Here is a 24322-nt window from a genome sequence, read left to right on the forward strand (position 1 = left end):
ATCGGAGAAAAGCTGACCACGCCCTGAGCTGCTCATGTTGTCTCACACACTACACCCACAAACTAGTGCACCCCATCCCCCCACCCGGCTCTCCTCCACATGGAGCAGCGCCGCCGCAGTGTTACACAACATCCTGCCGCATCTGTGCCTTCTGTCCCAGCCCTCATCACAGAGCTGCTGGGGCGTCACCTTCATGGAGTCCAGGTTTGGAATGGGCCACGACTTAGGATGGTTAAAACAAAAGAAAAAAAGTCAAATAAAACCAAAACATCAGTCTGTTTTGATTTCCCCACGTGACAGCTTCACTGAAATGAAAACCTGGCTGACCTGAGACCTGCCTCGTCAGCGTCACACGTCTGACAGCATGTTCGGCATGTTTACTGAGGCAGGTATGGTGGTTGTTCTGTGCAGGAGCGAAAATCCTCCCCCCGCCCTGCCTCAGCAGAATGCAAAGTAAAAAACAATGAATTTTTCTGCATGTTTTTTTTTGCCTCAAAGTGTTTCAAGGTGAACATATTGAAAATAGGATTTTAAAGCTGTAAAGGACATGGGTATAAATTAACTCTTAAGATAATAATGTGTTGTAAAAGGAAAAGATAAGGGTAGTTGTAGAAAACCATTGTAACCTAAAGATGAGAATTATGACCTTGCCATCTTATGTGTCTAAACTGGATCTAATTTTGTCATTTTGTTCTTTTTGAATCAGTTAGTAAACCAAAATCTAGAAACTCAGTGTCCTTGAATTAGTTCTGCCTCAGGGAGTCTCCTGCCTGCCTCCTCCATGTTTCCTAGACTACACCAACATCAAACGCCCCTGTTAATAAAAAGGTCCGCAATAATCTTTGAATAGAGGTCTTATTTCGGTTCATAATTAGTCATCAATAGGTTTGAAGGTAATTTGTTATGCAAAACTGTTACTCAAATGAGACTCTCGTGTTTCTGTTTTCTTTTTGCTGCACAAAATTGTGTTTCACGATAATAAATTATAATTAGAATAATAAATTATGTTTATGTAATTTTACTAATCACCTGGAGAAATTAACTGTATGTTTACCCCTGGCGGCCTGACGTCACTATAATTTACAGCTATCAGGGAATATCTTTAAACAAAATTTACCAATTCTATGCTGTTATTTATTCACTGTGACTGTAGATAAAAATGTAATTCAACAGTTTTAATGGGGGAAAATATTTCTTTTTTTTTCTTTCTTTTTAAATCTTGACATACCTGAGAGTGAGTTGGTCGTGTGAGTAAAGAGTGCCCCCTGCTGGTAAAAAAAAAAGCACACATCTAATACTAATACTAAGCATAAAGGTACAGCTGGATACACTTAAAGTAATCAGCTGAAAGTTAGCAAAAAAAAAAAGAGATTGGTTTTATAGGATAGAAACAATCAAGACTGTTTTTAGGAAGTTGAAAAACGTTTAACCTCAGTCGAATTGCCCAAAATGTCTTTGTCTGCTGAAGAATCATTTTTACTGGAACTAAGGGGCTGAGATCAACTACTGCAAAACTCATTTCCACTGCAGAACATTGTTGGCAAGCACTGCCAATCCGCCTCATTGGCTTTTTCCACTCCTTTTTAAATCCCTGTCTTTCTGTATAGTTAGAACATCAGGTAGAGGGATGTTGGAGTCTGGGATATGATCGTTGCCCATTGTGACCAATGGAAGAGATTGCTTGACCTTTCTTCTTCTCCTCTTTGTTGTTTGGTCATGCTCTGCATCCACAAAGCCTTCTTTTCAACTCCATTGGAATTTGGGGTTGCAGTTCAGGTTTTATTTGGGCTTTGGAGATGTTAATAAGGCACTCCTCGAAAACAATACTTTGTGGCTGCGGTCACACATCATAGCAACTCTCTGAAAGTAAAAAAAAAAAAAAAAAAAGCATGAGTAAAAATCCTTTTATGCACATCATTCAAAACTACAGGGAATAACTATCCAAACATGCATCCCCTCATCCAATAAGATTATGAACAAAATTCTATAAAATGAACAAATCAAAAGTAACATGCTGCCACCACGAGCAGCAAATTCTGGTTCAAGTTAGTTAAAATAAACATCACGCTAAGTAGGCATACATGACAGTTTGTTTGTGTCCAACTTGCAAATGATTGTGCCAACAATATCCGTCCTCAGAGTACCACTAAGCAGCAACCAGTGGTACTAGTCCCACAGCTGTGAAACCAGAGTTGAATCTTGAGAGAAAGGGGCGGGACTTAATTAGACTCTTCGAATTTGACTGACATGCTCTTAAACCAATCAGGTGACTCGACGTCATGCAATTGGCGGTTTCCGTTTTTCAATCTCGCGCATGCGCATTTCATTCTGAAAATGGCGGCCGTACAGGGTAGTATAGTCGACGCGAAAGACGAAGCCGACATTAAAACAGAACCAGCGACCGATGGCTTCGGAAATAATCACGCCAACGACGCGGGAGTGCTCTCTGCATCCCCCGGCTCCAGCGCTGCGGCTGGAAACAACAAGCCGGCGGCGGGAGCCCCTGAGGACCAGCAGACCCTGCTGGCTGTGCTGCAGTTCCTCAGAAAGAACAAACTGTCAGAGTCCGCGGAAATTCTGCGTCGCGAGGCGGGATTGCCGGAGGAGGCTCTGGATCCAAAGGGGGCTGACTCCGCCGGTTCTGGGCTGGGAAGTGGTGCGGACGTAGACGGTGGGGATGCGAGCGCTTTGCTCAGCCGGGTGACCGTCTCTGCTCCCGGCGGAGCTAAGGCGCCAACCAAAGGTACAGTTCACTCCAACTCATGTTAAGTGTGTGGAAACGGGGTGAAAATATCTCTGGTGTTAATTTAGAAGCAACAGCAAGTTAATCTGTTTAGTAATACATCTAGAGATTGTAATCGAACCGGGCCAATATTGTAAAGTCAAACATTCACACAGATATGCCCAACATATTGAGTTTTGCGCTGTTAGTTTTACTTTTTTCCACAGAAAATTGATAGAATGTATCACATGTGTTACACTCAAGGCCGGCGGGCCAAATCTGGCCCTCCATAGGTTTTTGTGCGGCCCTCTAGATTCTGGAAGGATACATAAAAACAACCTTCATGATAGCAGCTGTGTGCTGAAATATTACTGTGTCGATCAAATCAAAGCAGTTTTTAGTTGTATACTGTCAAATTACATCACTTTGAAATTATGTTCTACATTATTTAATTTCAACAAGTACTCATTGAAAGAAGACATCTATTTCTTAACATTTTACCTGTTTTAATAGGTAGTTTTATTATATTTTGTCACAAATCGGCCCTCTGAGGGCTTTCATGATCTTGATATGACCCACAATGAAAATGTGTTTGACACCCTTTGAATATATAGATGAACTTGTTGTGTTCTCTAACGTTATACAGTTTCTGAAGCATTTTGCATCATTTTCCCCGGTTACGGGCAAATGCCTGTAAAAGTTTGGAATTTGAGTTAAATGTTTTCCAATTTTGAAATGCTTCAAAAACAGAAAACAGAGTGGAAAACATATTTCCATATGCAGTCGTATTTTCTCCTATCCCATTGTCTAAAACATGCATGCAGTAGATTCATGCTAAACTTTTGTATTCTTGCTTTAAAATCTGAACTGAAAACTCACAAAATCCCAATTTTGATATTAAAGTGCGTGGAAACCCTGAAGTCACATTTAAGTTTTTAGAAGCCAGAAGCTTTGCCTAGATGAGTTCAATCTACCAACGATGGAAAATCTGTTTCTGTCACAGCTGGGGAGGATCAGCCAGACGTCAACGTGGTTCTGTCAGCCTACAGCCAGCAGGGAGACCCAGCTCTATATGAAGTTTACTACAGCGGTCTGAAGAAGTTCATCGAGTCGGTTCTGGACTGCCACAGAGCAGAACTGTCTCAGGTCTTCTACCCTCTGTTTGTCCACATGTACCTGGAACTGGTCTACAACAATCATGAAGGCGAGGCTAAGGCCTTCTTTGAAAAGTGAGTGTCTTCAGGATATTTTAGTCTGATAATCCCCATCATCCCATCGTATTTATTTTCTCCTTCTTTTCCCCCCTCACCGTTTTTAGGTTCAGCGGGGACCAGGAGTGCTACTACGAAGAGGACCTACGCATTTTGTCAAGCCTTACGAAGAAGGAGCACATGAGAGGGAACGAGACGCTGCTGGATTTCCGCACCAGCAAGTTCGTTTTGCGCATCTCCCGCGACTCCTACCAGCTGCTGAAGAGGCACCTGCAGGAGCGCCAGAACAACCAGATATGGAATATCATCCAAGAGCACCTCTACATCGACATCTTCGATGGCATGCCGCGCAGCAAGAGCCAGATCGACGCCATGTCCGGCAGCTTGGCTGGAGAGGCCAAACGAGAAGCAAATAAGGCCAAGGTTGGATAATTAAATTATATTTTTGTTTTATACCTTTCTCTCATACTTTTTTTTTTTTTTTAACTTGTCTGTTTTTTTTTTCTTTTTTTTTAATTTGTGTAGGTTTACTATGGCCTGCTGAAGGAGCCAGAAATCGAGCTTCCCCTTGATGATGAGGATGAGGAAGCAGAGAACGAGGAAGGTAAACCCAAGAAGAAAAAGCCCAAAAAGGACAGCACCGGCTCCAAAAGCAAGAAGCAGGATCCAAACGCTCCTTCACAGACCAGGTACAACCATGTGTGCATTCCTAATTCATGTCTCTAGACTCTCACATTGTATCCTCCCTGTATAATAACGAATTTCTGTGAACAACATGGATATTTATGTATGAGAGAAATGTCATGTTATTTAGTTCTGCTGAGATATTTTATTAAGAAAGGACAAAACCTTATTCATTGAAATGTTGTTGTAGCATGAAAAATATGGAAAAAGTTCACTGGATGTTGATACTTTTGAACAGTCCAGCAGATTCTCATTCAGGATTTGTTTCTCAGTGGTTGACGTTTTTTTATTTTTTTTTTTTTTAGAATACCTCTACCAGAACTAAAAGACTCAGACAAGCTGGACAAGATCATGTACATGAAGGAGTCCACCAAGAGAATTCGTTTGGGACCTGACAACCTGCCCTCCATCTGCTTCTACACCTTTCTCAACGCATACCAGGCAAATGACCTCAAATGACCTGCGGACTCTGTTTGCACTTCATGGGAGTTGTCGGGACGAACCAGTTGATAGCAATCAGATTTACATTTTTTTTTTTTTTTTTGTCACGTCGCCCCTTCAGGGTCTAACTGCGGTTGACGTAACGGACGACTCCAGTCTGATCGCAGGGGGCTTCGCTGACTCCACGGTACGGGTGTGGAGCGTCACGCCGAAGAAGCTCCGCAAGGTCAAGACCGCCGCAGGTAAGACCTGCCGCAATCAGCGATGAGGGCTTTAACGACAAACTTTGTACAGTGTTTTCAATTAAAATTATGTGTTTTCAAGGTTTATAAAGTGCTTGATTTCTGTGTAAGGACCTTGAAAGTGTCCTTGCACACTGCACAGTTTTGTAATAAAGTGCAATCTACTGCTTGATTAAGAGCCTAATTTGAAAAATGTTATTTATAGTTGAAACCAGATATTTTTACATACCTAATAAAAGACAGATTTTTTTTTCTCACTGTCTGAAGTTAAATCAGTCAAAACTTTTCTTGTTTTAGGTTAGGTAAAATTACCAAAGTAATTTCTATTTGTTAAATAGAAAACTTAGCGTTTTAAAACATTTTCTGTAACTTTCTTTGTATATTATGTTTAGCATTTAATTTGAGCGGGAAGCCAATTTACCTTAACATGATTTATTTGGACTGTTTCAATGAAATTAATATTTATTATTCCTAATGTCTCAGGGATTTACTGCTATGTTATTGAAATAAATGTTGTTTTATATGTTATACTTTTTAAAAATAAGTGTTTTGTTCTTAGACTAATCGGGTGTATAGGGTGTGTGTGACGAAGTCTTCAAAATATAAAATGTTGTTATATTTTAGTATTCTACATTTTACAGAAGAAACAAACTATCACAAGATATTATCATTAACAGTAATAATAAGTAATATCATATAATAGTGAATTGAAACAATAATTTCTTCTAGCTATTTTGCAGTGTTTTTATCTCCAAAGTGTGGTGCTGAAAAAGTGTAAAAACTTACCCTGAAAGTGTTTGAAGTTTATTGTGGAAAAAAAGTGTGTGAACCCTGTATATTGTGACATAGTTTCAAAATAAAACTTTACTTTTATATGTGTGTTTTCCCTCTTTAAGATTTGAATCTGATTGACAAAGAGTCAGATGATGTTCTTGAGAGGATTATGGACGATAAGACGGCCAGTGAGTCAAAGTGCCTCTATGGACACAGCGGACCGGTGTATGGCATCAGCTTCAGCCCAGACAGGTACAGTTTTGATCAACTTGACCAGAATAAAACCTCATGAGAAGAATATGCTCAACTGAAAATTACCTAAGTATAGCTTAGATTTAGCTGTGACTTAAGAAAAAAATTTATTTCCTCTAAAAATCATCAGTCAGTGGATAGAAAGTGTTTGGCAAGCATCTAAAGTCCAAAGACAAACTGGAGTAAGTTCAGAAAGATTGAAGAAACATTGATCAAAACAACTTTAAACGATTACAATAAACTCTTTGTTCACATAAAGTGAAATGTAGAGATAAGGGAAGAATCAGGACTTTTGCACAGCAGGTACATTCATATATTGATTGATTGATTGATTCATATAAAAAAGCATCTTAGTAGTTGCCATGTTTGATTATGTTGATTCTGTCCAGTCCCCAATGTTATATTTTTGCTCTTCATTGAGGTACAGGCTTGAATTTTAGCAGTAAAAATGTTAATATTGTGTCGTAAAATAAAAATAAGTGAACATTTTGTTTTGAGTTTTTTATTTTATTTTGAAGGACAGAAAGATTTCTGACCATTTCACCTTTTCAGAAACTACTTGCTGTCATGCTCTGAAGACGGCACGGTCAGGTTGTGGAGCCTCCTGACCTTCACCTGTCTGGTGGGATACAAAGGCCACAACTATCCAGTGTGGGACACGCAGTTCTCCCCTTACGGATATTATTTCATCTCCGGGGGGCACGACCGGGTCGCCCGGTAAGAAACACTTTCAACACACCTGCAGTTCTGTGTGTCTGTAGAGGAAAGCCACATGTCGCAGCTCAATGTAGAGACTTGTTCCTTTGCGCTCTCTCTCTCTCTTTCCTGCAGCTTGTGGGCGACTGATCACCACCAGCCGCTGAGGATATTCGCCGGTCACCTGGCCGACGTCACTTGCACTCGCTTCCACCCCAACGCAAATTACGTGGCCACAGGCTCGTCTGACCGCACCATCCGTCTGTGGGACGTCCTCACCGGAAACTGTGTCCGTATTTTCACCGGTCACAAGGTGAGATTTCACAGGAACAGGCAGCTGCCATTTTTCAGCTCGGCATTTGCAAGAAATGGGAAGGATTCTCATGCTATGACGGTCTGGAGGAGATTAAGGATGGAAATTCAGTTTTACAGAAAAACCAAAAAATTTTAATATGATCTTATTGCTTATGTTGAAAACAGAAAGCAATGATGGCTCATGTTTGCTAAAATAGTAACTTCAATTAATAGTTCTGTAAATTGGTCTTTTTAAAGAAAAAAAAAAAAGAGAAATGCATCAGAAATAAAATGAGACTTTTCACTCTTTCTGACCTCAATTTCTTTTTGAGCTTAAGTTAACACGAAATCCGTAAACATGAGGTCCTGTTAGCGATACAAATAAGAAACCACAGCTTCTGGACTTTTTTTTTCTCCTCTCAATCCACCAGGGTCCCATCCACGCGTTGGCGTTCTCTCCTAATGGGAAGTTTTTGGCCTCAGGAGCCACTGATGGCAGAGTCCTCCTGTGGGACATTGGTCACGGACTGATGGTCGGAGAGCTCAAGGGTCACACAGAGTGCATCTACTCCCTCAGATTCAGCAGGGATGGAGAGATCCTCGGCTCCGGTGGGTGCTCAACATCTCACTGCACCATTTAAATCGGCTAAATAAAAGCAACAAAGGCTTTAATTAGTGATCATGGTTTCGGCCGTTCTAGGTTCTATGGACAACACGGTTCGCCTGTGGGATGCGACGAAAGCATTTGACGATTTAGAAACGGATGACTTCACTGCGGCTACGGGACACATCCACCTGCAGGATAACTCCCAGGAGCTTCTGCTGGGGACCTACATGACCAAATCGACGCCTGTAGTTCACCTTCACTTCACACGGAGGAACCTGCTTCTGGCCGCAGGAGCTTATAATCCATAGCAGCATTGGACCATCGGGGAGGGAGGAGAAATCATTTAAAGCTTGACATGATGCACATCACTAACCTCTGAGCTGTACAAATAAACGTCATCAGTTCGTTTTCTGGCTAACAGACTGAAGTAGTAACCGGTTGACCAATCAGGTTCCCAGAACAAAGCTAACTGTTGCAGTTGTAAACTGCCTCATTGACCCCTTTTTTTTTTTTTTTTTTAATAAATCACTGCCATGACTTCACAGTTTACCTCAAAACATGGCTTTCATCTTTGTAACATATTCTTTTATACTGATGCACATTGTAAATAAAAACAAAGTGTTTTCTATGTCCAGAGCGTACATTTTCTTTATTGTTTACACAAGGAAACCAAATAGACATATTTTATTACAAGCATGTCCAGCTGCTCTCTCTCTCTCTTTCCACTCCAAGCAGTTAGAAATGAAGATCAAACGAAAACCTGTCGAGAAAACCATCAGCTATAAATCATGGGAACTGAAAATAGCTTGTAGCGTAGAAATAGCGGAATATACTTACATAACTACTTCTCTGTGACGGCAGGTTTTTTCTTGGGCTTCAATTTGAAGAAAAGGAAGATGGCTGCAAGGCTGGCGTAAGTGGCCAAAACACACTAACAAAAAACAAAGGCGGAAGTATTAAAACAAGTACTAATTTTAACTTTACAATAAAACATGCGTCGTTCCGGTTTGATTCTTGCTTTGTGAGTCATCCTGTTCAAAGAACTACTTGTGTTCAAATTATTTTTGGTGCTGCTAGAGCAGTTTGCACATGTAAAATCTTGAAGCTTCAATTCAAACTTTAGGGTTAAACATCAACAGAACTTACGTTCCTCCTTCCGACGATTGTGTATGAATTGAAGTGTTTGGCAAGTCCAGTGAACTGGTGCTGATTCCCCGCGTCGTGTCCTGCCATTCTGGCTAAAAGTATGGTCCTGCCACAAACATAAGATCCAATATAACAGCAAGTGAGCACAATCACTTACCGATGCTAGTTAATGATGGATGATATTTAAAAAATAAATAAATAAAAATTGATAGTATTTTTGGAATTGTTATTTAACAAATTTCTCCACTGTTCCATGTCTTCTATGAGAGGATCAATACATTTTTTAAATATAGTTACATTTTGCATTTTAATCATAAAAGTCGATTTTCTTTATGTAACCGTTGATTGTGATTCCTGTGCAGTGCAGTCACAGCCAGTTACACAAAATACTGCAGAGGTAAAAGATAGTTTTTAAAAATATATATACATAAATCACTTATTGTGATCACAATAATACCAAAAAAACTATCGTGATAAAAATTTAACTCAACATCCACCACCCCTACTTGCCAATGCTTACACGTTGGCAAGTTTCTATAGTTTAACTCGGTGCTATTGTTAATCTTTCTTAAAAATAAATTCCGGTTTGTTAAGGAGAATCCAATTTCTGTATAACCGATTACAGCAGGTTTCATGCAAGTACAGGCATTGCTGCTAATATTTCAAGCAGTTTTGTTGTTTTAAATCATCCAACGTCAAGCTAACGGAAAGACATAGAAAAATCTAAAACACTTAGTATTTTAGTAAAAAATAAATAAATAAACAGTTTGAAAATTAACGCAGATTTAACTAAATAAGAGGTTTGACGTCTTCACTGAAATGCAAAAATACTGCAATATTAATTAAGTCGTATTCTAATCTAATACTTGTCATCGTAAGATACCGGTCAGAGTAACCCTATACTTATTAACTAAGAATTAATGTAACTAAACAGAAAAACAAGTTAACACACTGTGAAGTCACTGTTAGCTTTCAGAGTTAGCTTCCAAGCTAAGTAGACATTCATGAACGTTACCAGACCGTTCCGTCAAAACAAAGGAGTTACAAAGACATGTTTGTTCTTTTCACGTGTTGAAACCAAAAAGGATCAACTAACTAAAGCATAAACGTGTCGTAGCTTACCTTTAACACACGACCCCTGAGCTAGCTGATTGATACAAGTGCCCTTCAACAGAGGCCGCAACGCTAAAGTTGCCAGGAAGTCCCGCCCACTATCAGCAGTCCAGATGCGATTGGCTATTGGTTGAAAACAACGTCATTCATTTCTGGGCTCAGAGCCGATCTTTGATTGGGTTAAATTACTATCCATCATCAATTCTCCACCGTGATTGGAAAACAGAAGGACCGCCCTGACTAGTTTTTCTTCCGGGTTGGGATGATGGCGTGTTGCTGAAAAACATGTGAGTTACTGCATGGGCAAAACTAAGTCTAACTATACATAAATATCTTGAAGTCAGGTATTGTATTTACATATTTATCTTTAAAGGAAGACATAATGTTTCAGGAGAGAATTACTGTCTTCTCCGGATCTTGTTGATGTTCATATAGTTAGACTTTAGTCAGTCGGTGGAAGATGAGAGCTTTTTCGAAGTGCTGACTGCTCCATTTCGGTTAAGATTAAACTATTTACTGCCTTTTAGTTGATTTTTAGTGAGCCATATGTTTTATGTCTTAAGTATTAATATTATAAAGGACTACGGAGAAAATGGCAACCAATACAATTGAGTAATCAATTCATTTCCAAACAGTAAATCTCGCATCATTACAATGCATGTATTCATTATAATTTAAGTTATGTTTATTTCAATCAGCGATTTTGACTTACTACTAATGCAAATCCAAAATGCATTTTCTTAGAAAATTAGATTATTATACAAGACCAGAATTAAAAAAAATACTTTTAGTACTGTAACATCGTAAAGTTTTCATTCAATTCAATACTTGATCGGGGCTCCTTTTGCATAAATTACTAACCTTTAACACAATTTTGTCAGTGTGCTGCTGGTAAATAAATTATCCAGCAAATGTATATATTGTGGCATAAATTGTGTCTGCTCTGAAACACAATGGAGCAACAGATGAAACCACTACTGACTGTGGAAGCTCCACACCTGACCTCAAGTAACTTGAGTCCTGTTCATCTGCACCCTTCCTCCAAACGCTGGGACTTTGATTTCCAAATGAAACGTAAAATGATTTTTATATAGTCTTGTTATTTCCATCTAGTGGGTCTCCTCCAAACTCTTAGACTGAATTTGTTTTCCAGTCTTTTTAAGGCATTAACATAACTTTTTTTCTTGCACTGAACTTTCTATTAATATCCTTGGATACATTAGTCCGGGAACAGCGAGAACCTTTTGAGGCTTACTGTGTTTCTTGAGGGTGCTAGGTAAAGACAGTCTTCTTATACACACATTTAACAAATCTTATTGTTCATCTTGAATAAAATAGGAACAGAATTTGGGGGTTTTATTAACTATAGTCTTCAAAATAGCCAAGTAAATGCTCTCTGTATAGTGTCATGATCTAATCTCTTGTTTTGTGTGTGTGTGTGTGTGTGTGTGTGCATGTGTGTGTGTCTGCAGCGTTTTGGAGATTTGGATATACTCCTTGTGTCGACTGAAACTTCTTCAAACCGTAGACATCCCCAGCTTCATCCAACATGGCGTCGGTAGAGGAGGATTTTCCTCGTGGAGGCAAAACAAAGAAGTCCACCGACAGTAAAGTCACGGTGGAACGGACTAAAGTGGACAACCTGTTTCAGGTAAAAAAAAAGAAAAAAACTTCATTATCACCACGTTGTTCAAATAAGCTCCTCTACAATCCCGTCTCCGACCAGAAAAGTTAACCCATCTTGAACTATTTTTTTCCTCCCTTTAGCAGTCAGATGAACAAACGACAACAAAGAAAAAAAAGGGAGGCGACACGAAAGTCAAAAAGCAAAAGACAGAAGAGCAAGAAGGTGGCCTGACGCTCAACGCTGCTGCTAACATCGTGGAGATTCTGCACATAAAGGTGAGAGACATACCCATCTCCTGTAAACGTTTAACCCTTGGTCAGATTTCTACTTCTGGTTATTTTGTCAGTCGAGCTAAATTGTGCGACATGTCTTAACCCAGAACGTGAGAGAGGGGATGCTGTTACTGGGCTGTGTGAAGGAGGTGGCTGACTTCGAGGTGACCGTCAACCTTCCTTGTGGCCTGCAAGGCTTCCTCAGCATCAGGAACGTCTGTGAGGCCTACACCAAGCTGCTGAGCGAGCAGCTGGACTCGGACGTTGAAAACGAGGTGACTAATTCAGTCGGAACTGTTCGATGTCCGTCTGACACATTCAGCAGCTTACGGCGATGTAAAGTCAGGGTTTCCCCCAGCGTATTATAAGCCTGGTGGGCCACCAGGCCTTTCTTGTGCCCCCGTTGTTTGTTGTTGTTTGCATTTTTTAGGACTTTATAGTTGGTGTTCAGACATTAATCTTCCAATAACAGATAATTACAAAGTGATATTTTCAAATTTTCTGTCAACTTTAAAAAAATTTTTTAACTAAAGTCCAGATAAAATCTTTCCTATACTTTGTGTTGATGTGTCACATGAAATTCCTGTAAAATTCATTATATTATTAATGTCGTGTGATGAAAAAAGTGTCTAAGCACGCTGTACGTTTGCACTCTGACTTCGCAGGAGTTCTGCTCTTTGTCCCAAATCTTCTGGCCGGGAATGCTGCTCCGATGCGTGGTTTCCAAAATGGACATCACTAAAGGAGGCTCGCTCAGCATTCAGCTGTCTGTCAATCCAAAGCTGGTCAACAAGAGCCTCACCTCGAGCTCTCTGACGCCTGGAATGGTGAGCTGGAGTGAATGTCAGCAGTTTTAACAAAACAATAAGATGCTTTGACTGTTTTTTTAACGTTTGTCTCAATGAATCAGGTCCTGAGTGGGTGCGTGGAGAGTGTCGAAGATCATGGCACTATAATTGACATTGGTGTGAGTGGAACAAAAGCCTTCCTGCCCGAGGATGCTACACAGAGCAAACAGCATAAAAGTGACGGTATAAACCCCCAAAATGACCTGAACTCAGCTTTACAGCTTCAAAAAGTCCTCAGTTAGGAAACATTTCTTAAATATCGGCGTGTTCTCCGTGCAGAGCTTAAAGTGGGTCAGTATGTGACTTCTCGGGTGGAGGAAGTAAAGAACGACGGCCGCGTCGTCCGGCTCTCCGCGGCGGCTCGGGCCTCCGCTAACGCCAAACAGGGCTGGACCCTCACCAACCTCCTGCCGGGCCTCACGGTCAAAGCTACCGTCAAAAAGGTGACGAAGGCTTCCTTTTGCTTCACTGCGGATGTGACTTGAGCTGAAAGAGTTGCGTCTTTAAATGAGCTCTGCATGTCGGGGTTGCAGGTGACCAAACATGGCCTGCACCTGGACTTCCTGAACTCGTTCAGCGGCCAGGTGGATTTTCTGCACATGGAGCCGGAGTCCAGCTACAGACAGGGGTTTCAGGTAAAACTATCCCCCCTTTTTGGAAATATTTTTTTTTAATTGAAGAAATATGTATCTATCTATCCATCCATTTATTTATTTCTCAACTGTCCAGCCATGTCCCATTAAATGTTTATTATTTACTTGCTTAATGTTGTTTTTAGAGTTGAATTCATTTATGACACATTAATAATTTCGTGTGTTATTTGCGTGCCGACCCGTGACCAACCAGGTGCAAGCGTGCGTTCTGTACATTGAGCCGACCGCCCGCCTCGTCGGGCTGAGCCTGCGCAGCCACCTCCTGCAGCCCATGTCCGACATCAACGCCGCTCCTCCCGGCAGGGACCGGACCGGAGAGGTGGTGAATGAGTGCAAGGTGACCACGATGCACCACATGTCGGGGGCCATGTTGGAGCTGCCGGACAAAACCCCGGCCTTTGTGCATGTAAGTGAAAGCTGGTGATTTGATGAACTTGCTTTAGAGACCCCGGCGTAATATTTTATCATGCGTCTTGACAGAGGAACCACCTGAAGGAGCCAAGCGACCCGGCCAATGATAACAAGGTCTCTGCGATGCCCAAGCACACCTGCAGGATCCTGGACTTCAGCCCCGTGGAGCAAATTTATTTTGCCAGTTTACGAAAGTACGCAGCGGTCGATTTCTATTATTTTGTTTTACGTCAGAGAACGTGGCCTCGCTGTTCTGCACTGACCACCTTACGCTGTGTCCTGATTGCAGGAGTGTGATTGATCAGCGATTTTATAGATACCAGGACATTCACGCCGGCCAAGTCGTAGAGGTGAAATGGAGAAGTTATTTTGTTGGGGTTAAAGTCACAAATTTAACCCGCTTCGTACGGATTTGGACTGTTTTAATCCTGCGTTGTCCTCCAAGGGGACGGTGTCTGTCCTGCTGAGCCACGGGATGGTGCTGCACCTGTCGGAGCACGTCAAAGGCCTGGTGCCTCGGACGCACCTCTCTGACATCATCCTGAAAAACCCGGAGAAGAAGTACATCGAGGGAATGAAGGTCAAATGTCGGGTCAGTGCTGTTCTCTCCCGAAAAAGATGCAGGAATGAAGCCTGTGCGAGGGTTTTCAGTCCGATTAGCAAGTCTGGCTGTATGTGTGTGAACTTCAGGTGCTGTCGGTCGACGTGGACAACAGGAAGCTGTGTCTGACCCGGAAGAAGGCGCTGGTCGAGAGCACCCTGCCGCTGTTCCTCAGCTACGACGACGCCCGTCCCGGCCGCGTGTCCCACGGCTTCATCGTGTCTATCAAAGACTTCGGCTGCATCATCCGTTTCTACGGCAACGTCAAAGGTCTTGTCCCACTGGAGGAGCTCAGCTCTGAGCCCATCGTCCGTCCAGAGGACGTCTTCTACATTGGACAGGTGAGACATAAGCGAGTTGCATCGGTTCATCAGGGTTCCTTGCGCAGACCGGAGGAACTGAGGGGTTTGGAAAATAAAAACTGCTTTTGTCCTTGGCTTCGCGTTTGAAGCCTGACCGCTAACAAGTACCTGCTGCAGATTCTTGGTTATCTTTTTTTTTTTTTTTTTTTCTGTTATATTTTAAAAATGGACAAAAGAAGGAAGACAAGTCAAGTTTCATTTCATTCATTCATTCATTTCAGCAATTCAAAGTGCTTTTATGCCATAAAAACATGATAGTCAACTATTATGAAACAAAATAAACATTAATTTTTTTCCAAATGCCATCATCAAGCAAATATACATAAAATATACTGATCAGTGTTCCATCCATGCATTGATTGGAGCATGTAGATATTTAATAGGAGGGGTCCCAGGATTGAACCTTGGGGTACTCCCCAGGTGACATCTGCTCAGAAGATGCCTATTGACACAAAGAATTGGGGATTTGGAAAATTTGAATAATTTTGAAACTCCGTTTCTTCATCTAAGTGTACGTGGTTGTTTTCCACCTTTACCTTCCAGGTGTTGAAGGCCAAAGTTCTTCAATGTGAGCCACAGAAGGAGAAGCTGCTGCTGTCATTTAAGGCGGCGGCAGAGGGAGAGATGGAGGAATCTACCGAGCCTCCGATTGACTGCGAGGTTGGAAAGGTAAAGCGGAGTCCTGGGTGGTGTTGGTGTGTTTAGCGTCCGTCAAACTTTCCTCGTTTCCCGGCTACATTTTATTTGCCTTGCAGGGGGTGGAGGCAAGGGTGGTGAAGAAATCCGTCAACGGCCTGGAGGTCGTCATCCTCCCAGACGAGGGCCGCGCCGTCTTACCCACAGTGCATCTCTCCGATCACATGTCCAACTGTCAGTTACTGTGGGAGGTTCTGCAGGAAGGAGACACCGTCTCAGACCTGATCTGCTTTAACAAGAACAAGCAGAACATCGTATCCTTTCCCCCGAGCTGTTTAGACCGAAGCCGACGCTCTGTGGTGTGAAACGGTTTATTTCCGCCTTAGCTGCTCCTCTTTTAAAGACGCTCACCAAGAAGCCAAGGGTGAGATCGTCACTGGAGGAAGGAGCGGTGGCCAAAGATTTCTCTGAGGTAACCGTGGGGATGCAGCTGGTCGGCTGCATCAGGAGCATCATGTCCTACGGCGTCTTTGTGGAGTTCCCCTACGGGCTCGTTGGTCTTGCACCCAAATCTGTGAGTTGAAGAGCCGTGGACCAGTTTTTCCCTGACGCAGCAACGCCGCCGTTTTCAACACTGAGCGTTTATGTTTGACTGCAACAGGCCATGTCGGATAAGTTCATCAGTGACACGACGACCGCCTTTGAGCCGGGCCAGACGGTCATCGCCAAGGTGACCAACGTGGACGAGGAAAAGCGGCGATTCCTGGTCACGCTGAAGACCTCCGAGGTCATAACGTCTGACGGGGACGCCCGGGCCGCGCTCCTGAACGGCGTACAGGAGAGGCGAGCTGTGAAGGAAATGCTGACCATCAGAGGTGCGCTGACGGCTCCGGACGCTCTTGGTTCCTGTTCAGCCCGGCAGGACCTGGCTCTGCCGGGCTCATCATTTCTGCCTCTACAGATGACGGTGAACTCCGGCGGCAGTTGGCCGCTCTGACCGTCGGCCAGAAGCTGAAGCTGACGGTGGATTCAGCGACACAGGACGGGGCCAAATTCAAGTCTGACAACTTGCCTGGTGCTGACGTTGTCGCCAGTAAACGCCATGTGGCGGGTACGTTCAGAACCGTCGGGTCTTAAAGGGACGCCTCGGGGTTTCTGTTTTAAGACTCTGTTGAAAGATTTTAGTCATTTCAGATCTGGCCTGCAGTAGAAAACATTTAGTGTAAATTCAGACTATTTGGTGCCAGAGGCTGAGCTAATCTGAGACGACCAGCACCCAATCTGACCTTTACTGTTCATAAACGGTATCAAATTGTTAATAGGAGCAGGACTGGACAAACGACTGAGTTTGTTTAAAAGAAAACCACACGGAATAAGGCGCTCACATCAGATCCTGATAAATGTTGAAGCCTTTACTCATTATAACAACGTTTTTGTCTTAATTTGAAGACGTTCTGGTAAAATTACATCTTTATCCTGCTCATGTTATGATTACATTTTCATGACAAAGCAAAAACATCCTGGCCCTAATACTCTGTCGTACAACTCACTGAAGGGTCAATTGAAATAAGAGCTACTTTTTGAAAACTCATCTTCTGAATGCATCAGTAGCCCCACCAGTGAGCGCATCTGCCTGTTTTCCAGGAGTTAGCCTGACCCCTGGGCAGAAAGTGAATGCGGTCGTCCTTAATGTCGACATCCTGTCCACCTGTGTCCATGTTTCCGTCCTCCCAAAGCTGCTGGGGAAGAAGAAGTCTGTAAGTGTTGCCAGTGTTTTCTCTCCTGATTTCAGCAGGTTATATAAGCGTTTTTTTTTTCTTCTCACGTTGCATTACATTATCACTGCTGTTTTCAACATTCTTTTTTTACAGCTGAATAAAGGCTCAGACTGCTGTGCGGTGGTGCAGTTCGTCGACCGGGACTTTACCGTTGTCTCGCTAAACGACGCGGCGCAGCTGACTCTGCTCCAAACCTGCGGCCACCCGAACGAGGTCACCCTGTCCGGGGCAGACAGACTCAAGGCGGGGATGACTCTGACGGTGGAAGTCGTAGAACCCAGCTGCGAGCAACTGGAAGGGCTCCCCCTGGTGTTGTGGAAGGGCAGCGCCCGGAAGCGGCAGCGCACGGCTTCGGAGAACCAGGCCGACTCTTCGGGACACCGCTTCGGCGAAGTCCTGCAGGGCAAAGTGAGGTCGGTGAAGCCCACCTACATCCAGGTGGCGCTGGAGGACGGGAGCATGGGCAGCGTCCACGTGTCGCAGGTGATGGAGCCGGCCGCGGTCAAGATGGGGTCCTTCCCCACGTCCACGGTGAGAGTGGGCAGCACGGTCAAAGCCAGGGTCATCGGAGGACGAGAAGCCACCAGTCACAGGTTAACGCAACCTTTTAAGTGTCGTCGTACGCAAATGTGCTTATTAGGGAATTTTAATACTATTAAAAAGTTTGTTTTTCAGTACCTCAGTTCATAAAGTCAATCTCTCCTATGGATTCATCACACGCTGAGTGATTTGCTTTATTTGTTTATTTCTGTTTATTTTGTTTGACAACTGATGGATCTAAAAAAGTAGTAATTTTATGAATCAAATCAAATTTAATTTTTATAGCACATTTCAGCAACAAGGCAGTCCTAAGTGCTTTAAATAATAAAAACAGAAAAATACAAAGTCATAGTCAACAATTGAAACGTTGCATTTTGTCAAGTGATTTTCCGATAAGAATTCACAGAAAGTTATAATAAGACATGCTGAGCATCTTGTGAAGTTAGACTTTATTATCGGTTTTAAAGATAAGGAGATGCTTCATCTTTTATAACATCAGCATCAAATTATTAGCAGTAGCAGGACTTGGACACGATTAGGCAAAGAAAATTGTACAGAATAAGGCGGTCACATCAGATCCTGGTAAAATATCTTGTTAATAACTACTTTTTAACATAAGAAAGCGAGAAAAATGTTTTATTTTTAAGTCGGATCACTCAGCTGTAAACGAAATTTGTACATTTTCTCTATTTTCAAATGGCAGTCTTTGTAACAAAATCTTTCTTAATTTCAGATTTCTTCCGTTTTCTCATCCCAAATTCAAGTACACCATTCCTGAACTCACACTTATCCCCAGGTAACCAAAGTGGATCACAGTCATCACGTCGTGTGTCCTTGATTACGGATCTTTTACATTTTCAGCCTGGTGACTTCCTGTTTTTCTTCCTGTAGCCGACTGGATCCTGGTGTGGATTTCAAGCCAGTTACAGCAAAAGATAAACTCTCCGGCTATAAGGCCGGCGACGAAATCACATGTTTCGTATCAAAAGTGAGCTTTCATGAGCGTCTGATTGGATTTACTGTGTAACGGCTGCAGATCCAAATATTTCCAGTCACTTTTCCTGCTCTTCCTTCAGTGGTTTTGTTTCTGTTTCCAGTTTAAATCAGACAAGAAGTGCCTGGAAGTCACCTCTGACCCCTGCCTCACAGGGACCGTGGACCTGCTTTCCATGATCACAGATCCTAAAGTGAGTGATGCCGATTCTTTTTTTTTTTTTCCTTCTTCTGGTAATTAAATTGTGAGGATATATTTTTGCTTACGAAAATATCTGACCTTGAGTAAATATTTATTTTTCATGTCCAGGATGCCAGCCACCCAGAAAAACTGTTCAAGCTGGGCCAGGCGGTCCGCGCTAAAGTGGTGGAAGCGAGCGTCCAGCCTCATCGCTTTGTGCTGTCGCTCTCAGGTAGAGAGGGCAGAGTTGACGTTGAAATGCTTTGGTAATGTTTCCGTGGCAATGCGTCTCATTCTCCCCGCTTTCCCAGGGATCCATAAACTGGAGAAAGGCAGCATTACTTTGGGAATGGTGACCAGTGTCCACCCACAAGTCGGCCTCGTGGTCAAGCTCCCCTTCGGCGGCGCCGGAGCGGTTTCTATCACTGACGTCGCTGACACTTACAGGAAAAACCCGCTGGAGGCGTTCAGCAAGGATCAGCTCATCAGGTTGGTTGGCCATGAGGCTCAGCGTTCTTTGACGGGATCATCTAAAAAGAGGAAAAAGTCAGAATATCATGAATAAGTTCAACGTGTTTCTTGTAATTTATCTGTAAGTCGTAGTCAATAAAATGGCAAGAAATGCCATTTGTTGAGGCATTTACCCCGTGAAATAAATCTATAGAATATGAGCGTCGCTTGACAATAAATATTGAACCTTCTCACTATATTCAAGTGTTTGAGATCTACTGGATCTGGAATGGCAATGTGCTGGAAACAATTTCCAGGTTTTAATTTTGCCTTCTTCATTTGGAGCAGCCAAAGTCCAAAGAAAAACATTGAAAGACTTATAAATATTGTTAAAGACCATAAAAGAATGGTTGTGGAGACGCTTTAAGTAATGTTATAAAAGAAAATGTGAAACTTTGAAAAGTCCTGCATGGCACTATTCATCTGAGAATAGACTACAGTAGGACAAGAAGGATAAATACACAAAGATGGACCAAAGAGAGGATCTTGATTAAATTTGTTTTGGGTTTTTTTTCATGTTTACAGAACGTAAAATGAAAGCTCACATTTTAAACTAAGTTTATTTTAATCATATCAAATTTTAGCGTTTGTCTTTCTGACGTAGAGGTAATTAAGAAAAGTTAAACTCCTTTAAAGCAAGGCATTTCCACCCCTCAGGTGTTACCTTCTAGATGTGCAGAACGGAAAGTGGCACCTGTCCCTACGTCCATCGCGGTAAGAACCGTCACTGGGAAAAGTTGCGTGGTTTACAGAACGTGCGGCTCATTGCGGCACGTCTTTTCAGGCTGAACCCTCAGAACACCAAGCCGGCGAAGGACCCAGAAGTCCTGTCTTTGGACCATCTGCGCTTGGACCAGGTGGTCCGGGGTTACGTGAAGTCTGTGAGTGAGCAGGGGATCTTCATCAGGTAAATACGTCGGTCTTGGATTTACTGGATCTCAGTGCTGCATTGGCAACACTTGCAAACAAAAGATCAAATGTGGAGTGCCTCCAGGCTTCGTTCTGGGACCACTGAGCCTCTCAAGTGGACACAGAGATGGGAGCTGAAGAAAAAAAAACACACAAGTTATCTCCTCCTCATCATTTCTGTCCTCTCCTCTGTTTCCAGGCTGTCGCACAATATCACAGGAAGAGCTCGACTTCAACAGTCCTCCAAATACTTCATTAACAACCACAAGATCCTCTCCAGTCACCTTCCGGTCAACACCCTCCTCACCACTAAAATCCTCAGGTAAAAACAAAACGTCTCAGCTCACACTTTGTGATCGTATTTTGTTTTTGTTTTGTTGTTGTTGTTTTTTAATCGAGCGAAATAACCTCTGTTTGTTTCCTCAGTGTGGACAGGGAGGACGAGTTAGTCGACCTCTCTCTTCTCCCCGCGGACACCGGAAAGCCAGACGTGCTCCCGGAGTCCCTCGGCCTGCCGCTGCGTCTCGTCGGAGACGCGGAGAAACGCGACTCAAAGAAGGCAAAGAAACGCTCGCACTGCGAGAGCGAACAGGTAATGATCATTCTTTCACCTGCTGTCATCTTGTTTTCATGTATTTAACAATACTAGAGTCGAACAGAAAGTCCACAACAGCTGCAGCCAGGATCCTTAGACCCTCAGGTCAGTCTTTGCTGTTCGTTCATGTCACAGAAACCAGCAGAGCCCCAGGTCCCGAAGAAGAAAACAAAAAAATCGAGCACATCAAAAACTGACGCCGATGACAGCGGAGTGGAGGTCTACTTCAGGGAAGAGGAGGATGAGGGTGAGGAAGCAAAGCGTGATTCTGCTCAGGTAAGCTGAACCTCAGACTCTTTTTTTTTGCTCCTGCTGTAAATTCAGGCCCCCACAGCTGGAGAACATTACCGACGTGTTTCTGCCTCTGCAGGTGCCTCCCAGCTCAGCGGGTCCGTCCAGGCTGCAGGTGCCGACCGGCTTCTCCTGGGATGTGGGGCTGAGCTCCCTGAAGCCCGTGTTGGAGGCAAAGGACGGGGACTCCAGCGACGGAGAGGAGCAAGACGGAAACGAGAAGGTGAGACGATCAAAAGGGATCCATCAAGGTGGCGTTTGTGTCACTTGAGCTTTTTCATGTTTTCTGTGAATTTTGTTTGGATTTTTTTTTACAGATTGGCCAACATAAAGCGGGGCGTTAATGTGAAGTTGAAGAAACATATTTCTATTTGCTAAATGCCATAAATTTTAGGGGAAACATTTTTTAATTTTTGGATATTTGTTATTCTTATTTCCACAATGAGTTATCGGTCTGTGCAATTTAAATAAAGTTTGGCTTATATTTAAGCCAAACTTTATTTGGCGCCTTAGCGCGCGTGCGCGCTAAGGCGGTTCGACAAAGCATTAATTCAGAGGACCTGAACACAAAATCATGTCACACTTTTCACATTTTTATTGGTAAAAAATTGTGGGAAACCATTTCGTGTGACTACTTAAGCATTCACCTCATAAAAACCAGTATGAGATGATCCGTCCTTTAACTGGTCTCACCTGATTTTCTCCATGGTCACTTTTTTTTCTTCTTCTTTTTATTTAATCGTCCAGCCCCAGAAGAAGACGCGCCACGAGCTCGAGCAGGAGAAGAAGTCGGCGGAGAAGGCCCTGCTGCAGCGGGAAGCCGAGCTGATGGACCCGAGCCTGCGGCCCCAGGACGCGGCCGCCTTCGAGCGGCTGCTGCTCGCCTCGCCCAGCAGCTCGCTGCTCTGGCTCCAGTACATGGCCCACCACCTGCAGGCCACGCAGATCGAGCAGGCCCGGGCCGTGGCCGAGAGGGCCCTCAAAACCATCTCCTTCAGGTGTTTTACAAGCACCGATGCTCCTGCAGATGGCCATGAGAACGGAGCGTCGGTGTTCAGACTCCGCTCTGTGTTTGTGTCTAGGGAGGAGCAGGAGAAGCTGAACGTGTGGGTGGCCCTGCTGAACCTGGAGAACATGTACGGAACCCAGGAGAGTCTGAAGAAAGTGTTTGAGCGAGCCGTGCAGTTCTGTGAGCCCATGCCCGTGTACCAGCAGCTGGCCGACATCTACGCCAACTCCAACAAAATCAAGGTCCGAGTCTATTTTTACCGTGGGCGCATTCACACCTCTTTAATCGATCATTAGGTCGTTTGCATAGAAAGCCGTTTGGGGAGGTGTGAATGTGCAATCGAACTCTGATGTGAACTAAGATGGAGAACTCTGGTCTGCCCAGGTTTCAGTTCGGTTCAAGTGAACTCTGCTGCGATTTGAGTGCCAAGCAGACTGGAGACCGCTCCGAAAGCAGGAAGCGGTTTAAAGCGAAGGGCATTTTGAACAACTACAAGATGAACAAATGTGTAAATGCAGCACTATAGAAAGAAATCCTACAAGCACTAAAATCTGAACCTCACTCTATTTTTGTGTACATTTTGTGGAAAAGGATGTTGCTTTCAGTGTCTTCTTGAGAGGTTTTATGTTGTTTCCTTCAGTAGTTCTTGGTGCAGCGCCACCACAGGAAAGGAGGGGAACAGGTTTTTCAATTAGTTTGGATCCTTTGACACAGTGCAGTGTGAAAGCGAACCACACCAGCTGAAAATTTAACAAATGTTGCAATTTTGGTCCCCAATTGAACCAAGTCTGTCAGACCATCAGGTGTGAAAACACCCTTTGTTCCCGAGTAAATTAACTTTTCCTCCAGCTTCTAATATGTGTGTTTGTGTCGTGTCTCCAGGAGGCAGAGAGCCTATATAAGACCATGGTGAAACGTTTCCGGCAGAACAAAGCAGTGTGGTTAAGCTACGGGACCTTCCTGCTCCAGCAGGGCCAAAGTGACGCTGCCAGCTCTCTCCTGCAGAGGGCGCTGAAGAGTCTGCCCCCCAAAGAGAGTAAGACGAGCCGAGTTAGTTTGTCTCATCTCTCAAGAAACGGAAACACGCCTCAGGATTTTTACAAGTTGTGATGTTTCACTGTGTTTTGCGCCATCTTGCTAGGTGTGGATGTAATCACCAAGTTCGCTCAGATGGAGTTCCGCTTCGGCGACGCCGAGAGAGGTCGCAGCATGTTCGACAAAGTCCTGACGAGCTATCCGAAACGCACGGACCTCTGGTCCGTTTTCATCGACCTCATGGTCAAACACGGATCGCAGAAGGAAGTGAGGTAAACGTGAGCTCCCACCACTGACGTCCACGCTGGAATTTGTGTGCAGAAGCGACACAACAAATAATCAAACGTAATTTTTTCAGATGAAAGTACATTAATAGGAAATACAAATCTGAGAAAATGAGGATCTCCTAAGGCTCCATTCTTGGGCCTCTTTTATTCATGATCCCCCTAGTTTAGATTATTACTGCAACTATGCTGATTGTTCTGATCTTTCTGTGGGCACTGAAATGAATTTCTTCACACTCTGTTCGTCTTCTGCTCTAAAACATTCGGCTCCATCTGAACGGCCCGAGCGTTTGGGCTTCATTTCGTTCTCCGCTCCTCTCCTTCTGCAGGGCCGTCTTCGATCGGACGATCCACCTCAGCGTTTCCGTGAAGAAGATCAAGTTCTTCTTCAAGCGCTACCTGGAGTATGAGAAGAAGCACGGCACACCTCAGAGCGTCCAGGCGGTCAAAGAGAAGGCCATGGAGTTCGTGGAGGCAAAAGGCAAAGACGCTGCAAACTGAGAGGGCAAAAATACGTCGCCGTCTTTAACCGTCTTTTTAACGTATTTTGTAAAATAAACACTGATTAATGATGACAGTAGAAGTTCTGAGATTTTTCTTTTGTT

General features: G+C 43.4%; 3 protein-coding genes across 4 annotated transcripts; 2 read left to right on the plus strand and 1 right to left on the minus strand.

The window, feature by feature from the left end:
* Positions 1-2311: 2311 nt before the first annotated feature.
* Positions 2312-8553, plus strand: taf5 (TAF5 RNA polymerase II, TATA box binding protein (TBP)-associated factor). The gene is made up of 11 exons (XM_014967429.2): positions 2312-2743; positions 3726-3951; positions 4041-4356; positions 4459-4622; positions 4923-5058; positions 5180-5300; positions 6197-6326; positions 6879-7043; positions 7158-7335; positions 7748-7925; positions 8017-8553. The coding sequence occupies exons 1-11, from the start codon at positions 2335-2337 to the stop codon at positions 8229-8231; spliced, it is 2238 nt and encodes a 745-aa protein (XP_014822915.2). The 5' UTR covers positions 2312-2334; the 3' UTR covers positions 8232-8553.
* Positions 8545-10289, minus strand: atp5mk (ATP synthase membrane subunit k). Its single transcript, XM_014967433.2, has 4 exons — positions 10192-10289; positions 9070-9175; positions 8761-8854; positions 8545-8683 (listed from the first exon to the last, which is right to left on the minus strand). Exons 2-3 carry the CDS (start codon positions 9154-9156, stop codon positions 8765-8767), a joined length of 177 nt encoding a protein of 58 aa, XP_014822919.1. The 5' UTR covers positions 9157-9175; positions 10192-10289; the 3' UTR covers positions 8545-8683; positions 8761-8764.
* Positions 10290-10390: 101 nt separating this feature from the next.
* Positions 10391-24300, plus strand: pdcd11 (programmed cell death 11). 2 transcript variants are annotated; one of them, XM_014967427.2, is made up of 36 exons: positions 10391-10469; positions 11655-11833; positions 11950-12084; positions 12189-12356; positions 12747-12908; positions 12992-13112; positions 13209-13372; positions 13463-13564; positions 13776-13988; positions 14063-14187; positions 14283-14343; positions 14439-14585; positions 14684-14935; positions 15500-15625; positions 15712-15906; positions 15996-16166; positions 16254-16467; positions 16554-16703; positions 17237-17349; positions 17464-17963; positions 18644-18706; positions 18802-18898; positions 19008-19097; positions 19214-19316; positions 19396-19573; positions 20252-20308; positions 20379-20501; positions 20703-20825; positions 20930-21095; positions 21234-21374; positions 21469-21612; positions 22137-22387; positions 22472-22640; positions 23281-23434; positions 23540-23705; positions 24047-24300. In XM_014967427.2, exons 2-36 carry the CDS (start codon positions 11732-11734, stop codon positions 24216-24218), a joined length of 5418 nt encoding a protein of 1805 aa, XP_014822913.2. In that variant the 5' UTR covers positions 10391-10469; positions 11655-11731; the 3' UTR covers positions 24219-24300. The 2 variants fall into 2 exon arrangements, with proteins under 2 accessions (XP_014822913.2, XP_014822914.2); XM_014967428.2 differs by having other exon boundaries at positions 10448-10526.
* Positions 24301-24322: the final 22 nt, after the last annotated feature.

The sequence above is a fragment of the Poecilia mexicana genome, unplaced genomic scaffold (assembly GCF_051168715.1).
Source record: "Poecilia mexicana isolate PSO_F unplaced genomic scaffold, ASM5116871v1 scaffold_1, whole genome shotgun sequence".
NCBI classification, from domain to species: domain Eukaryota; kingdom Metazoa; phylum Chordata; class Actinopteri; order Cyprinodontiformes; family Poeciliidae; genus Poecilia; species Poecilia mexicana.